The 12,885-nt window shown below is 46.8% G+C and overlaps 1 protein-coding gene across 2 annotated transcripts in view; it reads left to right on the top strand.

The window, feature by feature from the left end:
- Positions 1–12,885, top strand: part of LOC119442960 (splicing factor 3B subunit 1-like) — a 34,990-nt gene that overhangs the window by 11,859 nt on the left and 10,246 nt on the right. For both annotated transcript variants that reach the window (XM_037708049.2, XM_037708050.2), the window contains 6 exons: positions 29–114; positions 550–793; positions 1,527–1,813; positions 4,472–5,836; positions 8,745–8,966; positions 10,582–10,905. In XM_037708049.2, the coding sequence (XP_037563977.1) occupies positions 29–114; positions 550–793; positions 1,527–1,813; positions 4,472–5,836; positions 8,745–8,966; positions 10,582–10,905 (2,528 nt within the window). The remainder of the gene's footprint in view (positions 1–28; positions 115–549; positions 794–1,526; positions 1,814–4,471; positions 5,837–8,744; positions 8,967–10,581; positions 10,906–12,885) is intronic.

Here is a 12,885-nt window from a genome sequence, read left to right as displayed (position 1 = left end):
GTTGCTTATGTGCGTGTTTTTTCCCCAGCTGTGAAACGCAGGCGCTGGGACCAGGCTGGTGATGAGACGCCTCAGACGCCTGCCAAGAAAAAGTCTAGCTGGGATGCTGCTGAGGTAGGCATATACCCTATATTTCCCATTGATTGACCATGCCATTTGGCTAAAGGGTACAGGATTCTGAGAGTGGGGTTTGCTGGCAAGTGCTACACCATCTGTCGCTGCAGAAGCGCAACTCTTGTGCAGATGGACAACTGATGTCATTTTGTCACTGCTCAGTATCCTCCAGGGAAATTAAACTAAAAACTAGCTGTAGAAAAGCTATTATAATAAATTATTTACGGCACTTTGAGGCTTGTCACTATTTTTTCTATGGTTTATAGCTCTAGAACTTTCATTTAACGGGGAAAAAAATGTATAGTCTAAAATATCATGTCTGTAGCCCTTTAAGAGGACCGCACATGCACAGCTGCATGGTGCATGTTCTTATGGCAAGCAGCCCACCATTGCTGCTGCAGTCCTGTCTGAGCTGTGCCCTTGTTTTTCTGTCAGTCATCACAGACGCCATCACATGCCCGTTGGGATGAGACGCCAGGCAGAGCCAAGGGTTCTGAGACACCGGGAGCAACACCGGGTTATTCCAGCACCCGCATGTGGGACCCTACTCCAGCCCATGCAACACCGGGCCATGCCACACCTGGTCATGAAACACCAGGAGGCACACAGAAGGGTGCCGCACCTGGGACTCCCAGTGCCCGCCGAAATCGCTGGGATGAAACACCCAAGACCGAGAGAGGTAACCAGGCTTTGCACTGTGATGTAAATCAAGAGCACTAGGAATAGCTGGCTCAGTGCCATGAAAAAGATCTAGCAAGATGCTGGACCAACAGGCCAATCCCCTCCATGGCACTGATTTCATATCATTATGCTGTATGCATTTAGAACATTTGCCAAGTAGGTACAAGGAGCGGCTGTCCATGGAGCTGGATTTCCTAAAAAGGCGGTGCTGTATTTACTCAACCATAGCATAAGCTTCTGTCTGAAAAAACATTGATGTGCATGTTAGAGCACAAAAGTGAGGATCCGCAAGCCACACCCTATTGACATTGGCATCAAATATGCTACCCTCCTCTCCCCCCTCCCCATATGATAGGCAGATAATGCGTGAAGATACCAGTGTGGCCTCCTTTGAAATCTGAGGACTCCTTGCTGGAAGTAGATTACGAGCTGCTGAAATCTAAAGGGCATGTTTTGCAAAACGAAAAACAAAAAAGAACAATCAGAACTTGTTTTTAATTTTAATTCCAAACATGGGAGCGTGGCCCTCATAGGTTACGCCAACACCTTGTACAACATGTTATCACAAACATTATTCAACTGAAAATGACAGCTGGTATTGCTGGATTGCTTTAGCAAAGTTAATGTTTCGCCCCTGCTGCTCCTTTGTGGCTGCTGGAGCACTCAACCAATTTTTATCTAGCTTGGCATAATTGCTGAGATTTGGCTATTTTTCTTTATGCTGTTTGCAGAAACTCCGGGCCATGGCAGTGGCTGGGCTGAGACACCTCGTACAGACCGCACTGGTGGAGCTGACCTTATACAGGACACGCCCACACCGAGTGCATCCAAACGGCGTTCTCGTTGGGATGAGACGCCATCATCGCAGATGGGCAATCAGACACCTCAGACACCATCAGCCATGACACCTTCTTCCACCATGACCCCGTCTGGGGTTACACCTACAGGTGCCAAGGCAATGGCCATGGCTACACCCACACCAGGACATATCATGGCCATGACGCCAGAACAGCTCCAGGTGAGCGAGCCTCTGGCTGTGCTTGACTGTTTGTGCTTATACGCAGAATGTTCAAAGTTTTAGGCTGTATTGTAGATTCCGCTTCTCAAAAGCAATTGTCATTATTCTGAAGTTCTGTTCAGAGGTGGGCAATTATAAGCTTTTTTGAATGTGAATAATAAATATTGAATATTCAAACGCACATATTTACAGTAGGAACATTTATTTCGGTATAATTAGATACCATGCATGTACTGTCTAGTGCAATAAAGGCAGCTAACTATCAGAGACAGATTATTAGTTTTAAACACAAGATCACCAATTGTCATTAGAAATACTGCATCAAAACTTTCAGACATTAGAGCCTGGTTGAAAATAAGCTCTCCGAGAAAGAATTGCTGCTCTATGACTAGGTTTCCAAAAACACTAAATAAATCATTGCTGGAAACAGATTAGAAATTGTTAAAAAAAATGCATGGAAAAAAAAAAAAGCTTCTGAAGGTCTTGTATGCCATAGAAACATGTAAAGGGCCGGCCCGTTGCAAGAAAAAGATGACGGGTTTCAGCGTAAAAGATAGAACTGATACATAGCTAAACTGCCCAGAACGCTAAATGAAAGACCAACAAAAATCGCATGTTGTCATCTACGCTTGCGCTGCAAAACCGAAAACAAAGCTTGCGTTGCTCATTTTGTTACTGGATTGCTTCGAAAACTTCTGTTGTTTTCACACTTCTGATAATCGGCTGTAGTGTGTTTAGCAGACTGAAAACATTAATCAGGGACTTAAACAGTGAGCTTTTGCGAGATATTTGGTTAGTTTCCGATATTCGAAAATATCAAATACAGTCGAACCCACTTATAACAATATCAAGTGCCACGAAAATTCCATTGTTATAACCGATAATTGTTGTAACTGGGTTGCATGAAAAAAAAAGCAAAATAGGGCAATTGCAGAGCTGTTGTGAAAAAACTATTGTGGCGGGGAGGCCAGTACCCCTCCCTACCACCTCCCTCCATCGGACTGCTGATTGTGTTGACTCGTTTAACTGTTTAGCTCTGCTTCCTGCACACTCCAATTGCGTGTAACAAGGCGCGGCTGTTGGCATTCAAAAATGGCACTGCTATAACAACTGCAAGCCGGGGTTACGGGCGGCAAGCGACATGTGAGCTCCACCAAGGCATCGCTATGGTGGCCTCAAAAGGGGCCTTTTAAATTAAAGTGTGAGAAGGTTGCTGTGGCAGTCTCTCGGCTTAGGAACTCCAGAAGAAACACTGGGGCGAGATCGCCACAAGCATCTCGCCAAGCATCTCGCCCCCTACTTCTCACTGGCTTGCACGAGAAAACCCCATGTCCGTTAGCTTTGCTTGCTTTACGCAAAGCTTGCCGACATCTTTCTCTTGCGAAAACAAAGCCCCGGAGGGACTGAATCATCTGCAGGGCCTCCTGTGAGGACAACGTTGAGGCAGCCTGCCCCACCTCGTCATCGCTGCCGTCATCGTCGTTGCTATCCTACGCAAGCACGTTCGAGACTATTGCCTCATCGGTTAGAAGCACTTCGTTTCCAATTCTATAGCAGTGCGCTTTCTGTTCACCGGCAACCTCATGCATTGCTGATGATCAGTGGCTGGATCGACAATCTTCCGTTTCGGCGTCGAGTCAAACGAGGCTGAGAAACCACATAGTAATGACAGACGCAACGAATGAAGATGAGCATGAGCGACTTAATTCGGCGGCAGCACTGTGCAGTATGAGGGGCCAACGATCAATCGGGGAGCAGCTATCAGCTCAGTAGGCGCAGTCCATTCAATGTTCCGGAGGGTTGTGCGACGTAGAGCTATGGGCGCAGCCCATTCGGGGTCGGAGGGGTGGAAGGGCGACGGGAGAGAGGCACACGAGGCTGGCGGTCCGGAGAAGGCTAGAAGATAGCATGCAGCGGGCTGCAGTGGCTCGAATTTTTTTCTTTTCAAGAATTTCGCATTCCATTCCTTTTCGACATGGACACCCAGTAGCCAGACTTTGTTATAACCGATAATACGGCACGGGGGCATTGTAGTAAGCGGGTTATTTCACCATAGAAAACATACAAAAGTTGACAGTGCCGCAGCTTCTCATTGTTATAAGTGGGTTTGACTGTAGTTCTTTGTTGAATAAGAGTTGAATGCTAAACACTAACTATTTGTACTCGAAACTTGGGAAACTTGGAATATTGCCCACCCCTACTTCTGTTGCTTTCATCATACTGTTCTTTGAAACAAGCCTTGTTGCACGCTACCATAAAATCGCACACGCTGTGGTTGCTCAGTGGCTATGGTGTTGGGCTGCTGAGCACGAGGTTGCGGGATCGAATCCTGGCCACGGTGGCCGCATTTCGATGGGGGCGAAATGCGAAAACACCCGTGTACTTAGATTTAGGTGCACGTTAAAGAACCCCAGGTGGTCCAAATTTCCGGAGTCCCTGCTACGGCGTGCCTCATAATCAGAACTGGTTTTGGCACGTAAAACCCCATAATTTAATTTTAATTTTTTAAACCATAAAATCGTGGTCTTTTCTGAAGCTTTACCAGTGTTCAAATGGGGTGTGCAACACCAGTGCAATAAAATGGCTGTGAAAGTTTATGCTGATGTCGAAGAGCTTTTTCACTCTCTAATGGATTTTTTTGTTTTTCTCCTTTTTCAGGCTTATCGCTGGGAGCGGGAGATTGACGAGAGAAACCGCCCGCTCACAGATGAGGAGTTAGATGCCATGTTCCCACCTGGCTACAAAATTCTCCAACCGCCAGCTGGTTATGTGCCCATACGAACTCCAGCACGCAAGTTGACAGCCACACCCACACCGCTTGGGGGAGCAGGTGCAGGAATCCCCGGTGCAGGTCCTGGCTTTTTCTTCCAAAAAGAAGAACCAGTGAAGCTGGCTGACAGCCAACCAAAAGGAAACCTGCCCCCTTTGAAACCCGAGGACTTGCAGTACTTCGACAAACTCCTTGCCGAAGTGGATGAGGAGCTGCTAAGCCCCGAAGAGCAGAAGGAGCGCAAGATCATGAAGCTGCTGCTGAAGATCAAAAATGGCACGCCACCCATGCGCAAGGCTGCACTCCGACAAATCACAGACAAGGCACGAGAGTTGGGCGCTGGTGCACTTTTCAACCAGATTCTCCCATTGCTTATGTCACCCACACTGGAAGACCAAGAGCGTCATCTCCTTGTAAAGGTTATCGACCGTGTTCTGTACAAACTTGACGACCTTGTTCGTCCTTACGTGCACAAGATCCTTGTTGTTATCGAGCCCCTCCTTATCGATGAGGACTACTATGCTCGTGTTGAGGGCAGAGAGATCATTTCCAACCTTGCTAAAGCTGCTGGCCTGGCAACCATGATCTCCACCATGAGACCTGACATTGATAACATTGATGAGTATGTCCGAAACACAACAGCCCGTGCATTTGCTGTGGTTGCCTCAGCACTGGGAATTCCAGCGTTGCTCCCCTTCCTAAAAGCTGTCTGTCGCAGCAAGAAATCGTGGCAAGCACGCCACACAGGCATCAAGATCGTCCAGCAGATTGCCATCCTTATGGGTTGTGCCATCCTGCCTCACCTGCGTGCTCTTGTTGAGATCATCGAGCACGGTCTCGTCGATGAACAGCAGAAAGTGCGGACTATCACAGCTCTGGCTCTTGCTGCACTTGCTGAAGCAGCAACACCTTACGGCATTGAGTCTTTTGACTCTGTGCTCAAGCCCCTTTGGAAAGGTATACGAACGCATCGAGGCAAAGGTCTGGCTGCGTTTCTGAAGGCTATTGGCTACCTTATCCCATTGATGGACGCTGAGTACGCCAACTACTACACAAGGGAAGTGATGCTGATCCTTATTCGGGAGTTCCAGTCTCCTGATGAGGAGATGAAGAAAATTGTGCTCAAGGTAGTGAAGCAGTGTTGTGCCACGGACGGTGTGGAGCCCCAGTACATAAAGGAGGAGGTGTTGCCTCACTTCTTCAAACATTTTTGGAATCACCGTATGGCATTGGACAGACGGAATTACAGACAGGTCAGCACTTTCTTATTTTTTCTCTCTCTCTTTCTCTATTTTTAAAAATAGTAATGTCATTTCCTTTCCACTAAGTGAAGGTACACGGTATAAGATTTAGGTATCGCGTATCAGTTTCTGTGAAACTTCAGACATTCTAGTTGCCCTTTCTGTGTCCAAAAATCCATGCTGACCTGCATAATTATTTGTTGCTTGTTTGTATTTTAGGCTTTGTGATATATATTTATATGTGCAAGGCCTGCACTTTTTTTTTTCTACATTGTGCGGTCTTTACACGAGACAAGCTTACAGCTACTCGTGTATTCTACTTCGCTGCTGGTGTAAATTTTCGGCAGCGGCGTAATTGTGTTGCTGCCAAAATTTACACCAGGAACAAAGTGAAATACACTTGGTTACTGCAATATTAGCTGCGTTTGTCTGAGCTCTGCGCCACCTGGTGGCTGCGTCATTCAGGCCACTCGCAGTTTATGCCTCTGTCCTTCCGGCAAAACGCCCAGTCCGCCTGCATTTACCCGAATACCAGACAAGATAAAACTCTCTATTAAATGAAATGTTGCCAGGCGATGGTGTGAGAAGGTGAGCTACGCGCATTGCCTTGACCACTGCCGGCAAGTGACATTCCTCCCAGGCCTTCTCCCATATTGGAGCTGAGGACTCGCATGTTGTAAAATTTCTTCCACATCATGTGAAAGGAATTATTTGAAAGGGCAGCGTGGGGCGTACACAGGCTCTCGCTGTCCTAATTACTGAGTGGTTGGTTGGTGGCCGTGTTACCAGGCCAAACAGTGAGAGAATAGGCAGTGGATACTCAAGAGGACAGTGTGAGCCACACAGGATGTCTTTGCAGGTTGCATTGTTTTAGACATCTTTATATGCAAATACAGTAATTTTTGCAGCTTTTTGTGTTCTGTAAATTGTAGATACCATATCTACACGAATGTTACATTTTTCTCCCCAGAATTGCCATTTGGAGAAAGCGCCTTGTGCTGTATTTGGAACTGTGCTTCAAACATGATGCAAGATTTTTTAAATAAATTTTTTTACTCCTGTTTTACATTACAAAGTATGGTAAATACAGCTGCCTTACAGCTTTGCTGGACAGACAACTTTTCAGTGGCATGTCTATGAATAGTTGAAGACACAAAAAAAGTTGGAATCGGGGTGACGACTCAGAGAGGCCTGAACCACAGTAGCAAGGGCTCATGTCTACTGGCCCCATCAATACAATGGTGTGTAGCCATGCATCATGACTGCATGTACACGGCTGCCATGGGGAACCCAACTCAGCCAAACTACACATACGCATGCCGACTCGTGAAAGCTCGCACCCACGCGCCTTGCGTTTGCCACACCCCACGAGTAATGGCAGTTTGAACCTACAAGACACGTGCCAGCGCGTGCCCACTTGGCTCACATTTCTGCCTTGGTAGACATTGTTTCGTCTGGTGCCTCGTGCCAAACATACCCAAGTCAAGACAATCCATTAGCAACCATCCTGTTGCTATGCGGACGCGTCTTGTTAGGCCTACGGGCATGAAGGAAGAAAAATGTAGGAGGGAGCATACCGCAACTGCAATTGTCGCCTACTGTGGTGGCCCAACACGTGATGAAAACGTTGGAGCACGGAGGATGCGTTAGAGCGTGCAGTAGGTTTTAGAACTCCCGGTTGATTTTTTTTTTTTCAACACCCATTCGAAACCATTTGAACTCTTGAAATAAACAAAAACAAAGAAAAAAAAAGCAAGGAAAAAGCTTTTTCCTTCCTGCATGTGAGCAGCTGCCGGCCGAGCGCGCACCGAATAAAAACTACCGGTAACCAAACGTCTCGGCAAATCTCGATTGTCCGTGATCTTGACGCAAGAGGTCACGTGTTGGGCCACCACTGCTGGCTACACGAAACGTTCGCTTGCCAAGGCTGGCCGCGTGACGTAATGCTCCCTCCTATATTTTTCTTCCTCCATGCCTACGTAGGGGGTGCCGGAATCGCACAACAATCTAGAAAATTGGACACGCTATGCGCTCATAACTAACGTTTCAGGTAAGTATAGAGAAAGCGAAAGCTTATTTCAATAGTTACTGGCGATCAGTGTGAGTGATAACGTAGCCATCACGAGAGTTCACGTTGAAGCAGGAGCCATGGGTGCTGCCATGTTGGACACGCTATTTCTTAGCGTGCGTAAACATTGGATATCTGTGCTCGAGTTGCGCTTCAACGCGCACGATCTGAACTGCACCATCTGCGCATGTGTGAGGCGTGTGGGTGCGAGCTTTCACACGCCGACACGTGTACGTTTAGTTTGGCCTTTAGTGTAGCACATCATGCTGCTCATGTTAGAGCATTCAAGCATAGCATAATGGATGATCCATTAATGCAGTATGTACTACTACTACACTGGCAGTCTCCCAAAGGACACGGGATGTCTAATCTGACTGCCTAGTGGTCTTTGCTTAAATGCACTGTTCTAAGCTCATGGATGTGGCTGCATTACATTTCATTGGTTTGTGTTATAAGTTATAATTATAGTTTTTCTTTCCTTAGTAATAAAAGTAACTCCCCTTGCAATCATGCAGTCACATACCTTAAGAATGTAATAGTCCGTTACATGGTCTGCTTACTAAAAGTGATGAACGCTCTTTGAGCCACCTTACACCTCGTTTGCGCTCTCTGTTTCTGGTCCATTGGGAAAACAAGGCCGTGATTTTGGATTTTTTGGCAATGCCTTTTCCAATGCTATTCCTTCTCGCGCTTCATCAATGGTCAGAGCAATGCTTAGCACTCAATATCAACGTAATCATCCAGCTGTGAATGGTGGATGATAGAGTGACACACGATTGAACAGGAGGCGTCGCTACAAGATTGTGGTCCAGGCTCCATTTATTACTTGCTAAAACCTTTTTTCTGTTGCAGCTTGTCGACACGACAGTGGAGATCGCCAACAAGGTGGGCGCAGCTGAGATAGTGAACCGGGTGGTGGATGACCTGAAGGATGAAAACGAGCAGTACCGCAAGATGGTTATGGAAACTATAGAGAAAATACTGGGCAACTTGGGTGCCACTGACATTGACTCTCGATTGGAAGAGCAGCTGATCGACGGCATCCTCTACGCCTACCAGGAGCAGACAACAGAGGTGAGTTGCTTCTGGCAGAGCAGTATGTGGATGACTGGTTTACATACTGTTTTTGGAGGGAATGCAAGGCAATGTGAAGAATGTGACAGTTATTGGCTAGCAATCAATTCAGAGCTTCAGCCCCCATCAAGTGCTATAAGTCCGCAGTAGTATTCTAAGTGTTGTAATGGAACCCATCACATGGGTTTTATTGTGTTGTGAATGTGACATTGTGCAGTGAAATGTGCAAACTGATAGTTCACTCACTTCATTTCTGACAGATAGCAGGTGTGAGATGAAAGGTCTTTTACCTGCTGCTTCAGTCAAAAAAAGTATATCTTGGCACCGTTACCTTGACTGAGTCTGAGCTGTAATGTCACATAGGCCGTTACTGGAGCTGAAATCTGCCTTGCAATGGCACAGCGCCTACTGCAAGCACACTGCACCCATACGTTAGACCCACTGCCAGTGTCAAAATGGTAGCACATATTTCGGTGCTGAGAAGTTGGCTGTACTTGTTACTATTATTGGAGACATTTTTCTTCAATACTTTCACCAAGGCAGTGAACTTTTCAGTATGCACCATAACAAACTCTTTTGGTTGGCTGCCTTTCCAGCCTGTTTCTACTCTGAATTCAAGGGCCTGAAAACCACTGGCACTGGTTTTTCTCAGCTTTTCAATGGGCAGGTTGCATTTCGTGGCACTGGCACGGAGATTTTGCAACAATGCCACTAGGGGGGAAGCAGGAGGTCGTTTGGCATGAGGTGCTGGCCTTAACGACGTTTCCAGCCCTGTCTGTGTGGGCCAGTGGGGGACACTGATGCCTCGTGCAGCCCCTACTGCTGGAGATTTTTTTCTCTTGCACTTAGCCATGCATAAGGGCGAAATATCTGCAGCAGCTGTGGTGGCATCGGGGCCATCAGTGCTGCCCTGGCTCACAAGTGGGGAAATGCTTCCCAACATAAAGGAGCCCGAGTTTTCTGGGACAGTGCACTGATTGTGCTGATCCTCGTTCCCTCTGGTACACTCCTCTCACAATGTTTCTGTAAATGTATCAATTTTTACAGAGAACAAATGTTTGTTATGTGTGTGTGCATATTTATATGCTCTGGATTTAGCAATGAAAAACGAGTAAATTGGGTTAGCGGGCATTCGAGATGATTTTGTCCTCCTATAATTAAACTGATGCTCAAGTTTCGTTGAAGCCGGTGTCACATATGCAATTTCAAAGGTTTTATACCAATAGTTTGTTATAGACTCAGCAGCAAAGTAGAAGCGGCTTTGTTAATAGAGGGTAGTGTGGTGTGTACCTTTGCAGCTTAAGTGGCAGTCCGTTTCCAATGTACTCTTCCAAGTAGTATATCATGGAGTCAGAGAGAGTCGTAATGGTTTGTTCATGACTGAGGGAACACTATCCACAAAAAGTCGTATTTATTGTGCTGCAGGCTGAAGTTTGTGGACTTGTTACAAAAACAAAGTAGCATGCGGCACAGAAAACTGTTCTTATATATTCATTTTTCTGTCTTTGCAAGTCTTTTTGGACTTGCAAAGAGCAGTGTCCCCACACTTCTGAGATTTGTCGTCATGAGCACTGTCACTGTGTCAGCAACAGGTCTTTTGTTCTCGCTCTCTCAGGACATGGTGATGCTGAACGGCTTTGGCACCATTGTGAATGCACTGGGCAAGCGGGTGAAGGCATACCTGCCCCAGATTTGCGGCACCATTCTGTGGCGGCTGAACAACAAATCGGCTAAGGTGCGCCAGCAGGCGGCCGACCTGATCTCGCGCATCGCCGTGGTGATGAAGACGTGCCAGGAGGAGAAGCTCATGGGCCACTTGGGTGTGGTGCTGTACGAGTACTTGGGTGAAGAGTACCCTGAAGTGCTGGGCTCCATCCTGGGGGCACTCAAGGGCATCGTCAACGTCATCGGCATGCACAAGATGACTCCACCCATTAAGGTGTGTGATTATGTTCACTGTCTTTGCTTACTGGCTTTTGTTTTATAGCCCTAGCAATTACAGTAAAACCCCGGTGATATGATCACGGCTGGTATGAATTTCAGTGTGATACGAATTCGTAACATTCCCCGGCCGAAGTACATTGCTCACAATACGAAAAAAATTGGCTGTTCCGAACGCGTTGCCGCACCGCTGCGGATCATAAGAACGCGTGAGCAACAGCTAGCGGCGGCAGCTGAGCCAGCGGAGCGACCGGCACAGACAAGCTGGCACAGCGGGATCCATAGTTGCCAAGCGACCAGCTACGTCATGCGGCTGTGCAATCTCTCATTGGTCCCCACGTCGAGCGGACTGGACGACATCACAGCCTAGCTGATGCTTTGACTAGTGACAAAGTAGACGAGCACCGCTGCAGCTACGACAACCGCGGCAGCAGCCCCGACAGCCAAAATGCTCCCTGCACTCGATGTGCGGAGGCGTTCAGTGGCGTGTGAAAACATTCGTGAGATCACGTGTGCGCTTTTTTACGCCTGTCAGAAGTCTATCGTTGACGATTTGGGCAAGAAGAAAATGCACACGGTTAGTAGATCCCCTTTGTTAGGTTTTTATGGGACCGAGAAAAAAAAATGTTGCAGATTCGCCCGAAAAGTGAAGCAACGATTGCAATAGCAAATTAGTAGACAGCTGTACAAAGTATGGATAGTAGTGAGGCAAATTTCCTTCGAGGTGTGACGTAGGCGTGACGCTTACAAAATGGCACTCATGGCCCCGATTTGCTTTCGTAATGTGAAGCAAATTTGACGTTTCGCCTAAGAAACTGTAATGTAGGCATTGAACCTAGCGTTCTTGATAAAGCAAAACAGTTTTCCTTTCCAGTAAAAATAAAGCAGCTAACTCAAAGCGCATGATTATATCATCAAAATCGTTTCCTCGCTTCCGTCGTCTGCATGCGCACAACCTGTCGTCTGCTTCATTAGGTAGGATGCGTGTCCTCGGGAAACGGAATGAGTTATCGTATATTGGCGCCCACGCTCTTGCTTTCTACCAGCACTCAATATAGAGCACTTAGACAACATAAGCGACCTACCAGTGATGATGAGTGCACGCTCTAGGCCGCGTTATCGCTATTTCGTGAAACGCAAGTGACTCAGCCCGACTCGTCTCGCTGAGAAACGGCTGAATATCATCAATAGCGTTGCGCGCACCACAGGCATCCGCTTACGCTACGCAAGTGCCGGCACTGTCATCTCTTGTTCACTCCGCTGCCCTACTCGCACTGCGAGAGGAAACTTCAAGGCACCGCCTTGCATACATTTATTTTTATAAATTAAAATGTCGCTGTTGTCATAGCCTTTGATGACGCAAAAAGTCATTAATATTGATTACGATACAAACACCGTAGTCAAAAGTGCAAAAAGTTGCAGACAGCTTGTTAGTTTCAGCCAATATTATTTCAATAAACGTGTTTTTAATAAAAATGATATTTCAAAACACAAATGCCAACTCCACCCGAGAGTGATGCAAATGCTATGAGCACGCGTTGTGAACAAAAGATTTTCATGGCCTCAAATGACAGGGAAAATGTGGCGATACGCATGCCTCTCGACTGTCATTGCATATGGCCGCTCATTACCATAATTCGCGCGGCTCGTCGCACCACAAATTATGGTGGAAAATATCTGCAATGGCAGCCCAGCGCAACGTCAAATTGACGTTTACGAAAGGGCTCTTCCTGTGACGCTCTTCACGGGATATTCTTTCAGCCAATCAACAGCTGACATGCCGGCTATCTTGGAACGCCACCACATATTTGCGAAATTGCAGATGCATTGCACGGGCTTCTGCACGCTACCGTCCACTTAGTGTTTAAAGCGCTAAAGACGCAATATAGATGCCAAGGACCACGAAGAAGTATTAGTCAATCAAATTTACAGCTCCATGTCACGTTTTGTCATTCTGATGAAAACGCAAAATTGCATT

This window comes from Dermacentor silvarum, chromosome 2 (genome assembly GCF_013339745.2).
Source record: "Dermacentor silvarum isolate Dsil-2018 chromosome 2, BIME_Dsil_1.4, whole genome shotgun sequence".
Taxonomy (NCBI): domain Eukaryota; kingdom Metazoa; phylum Arthropoda; class Arachnida; order Ixodida; family Ixodidae; genus Dermacentor; species Dermacentor silvarum.
Note: the sequence above shows the minus strand (reverse complement) of the source record. Positions and strands in the feature narration are given on the sequence as shown.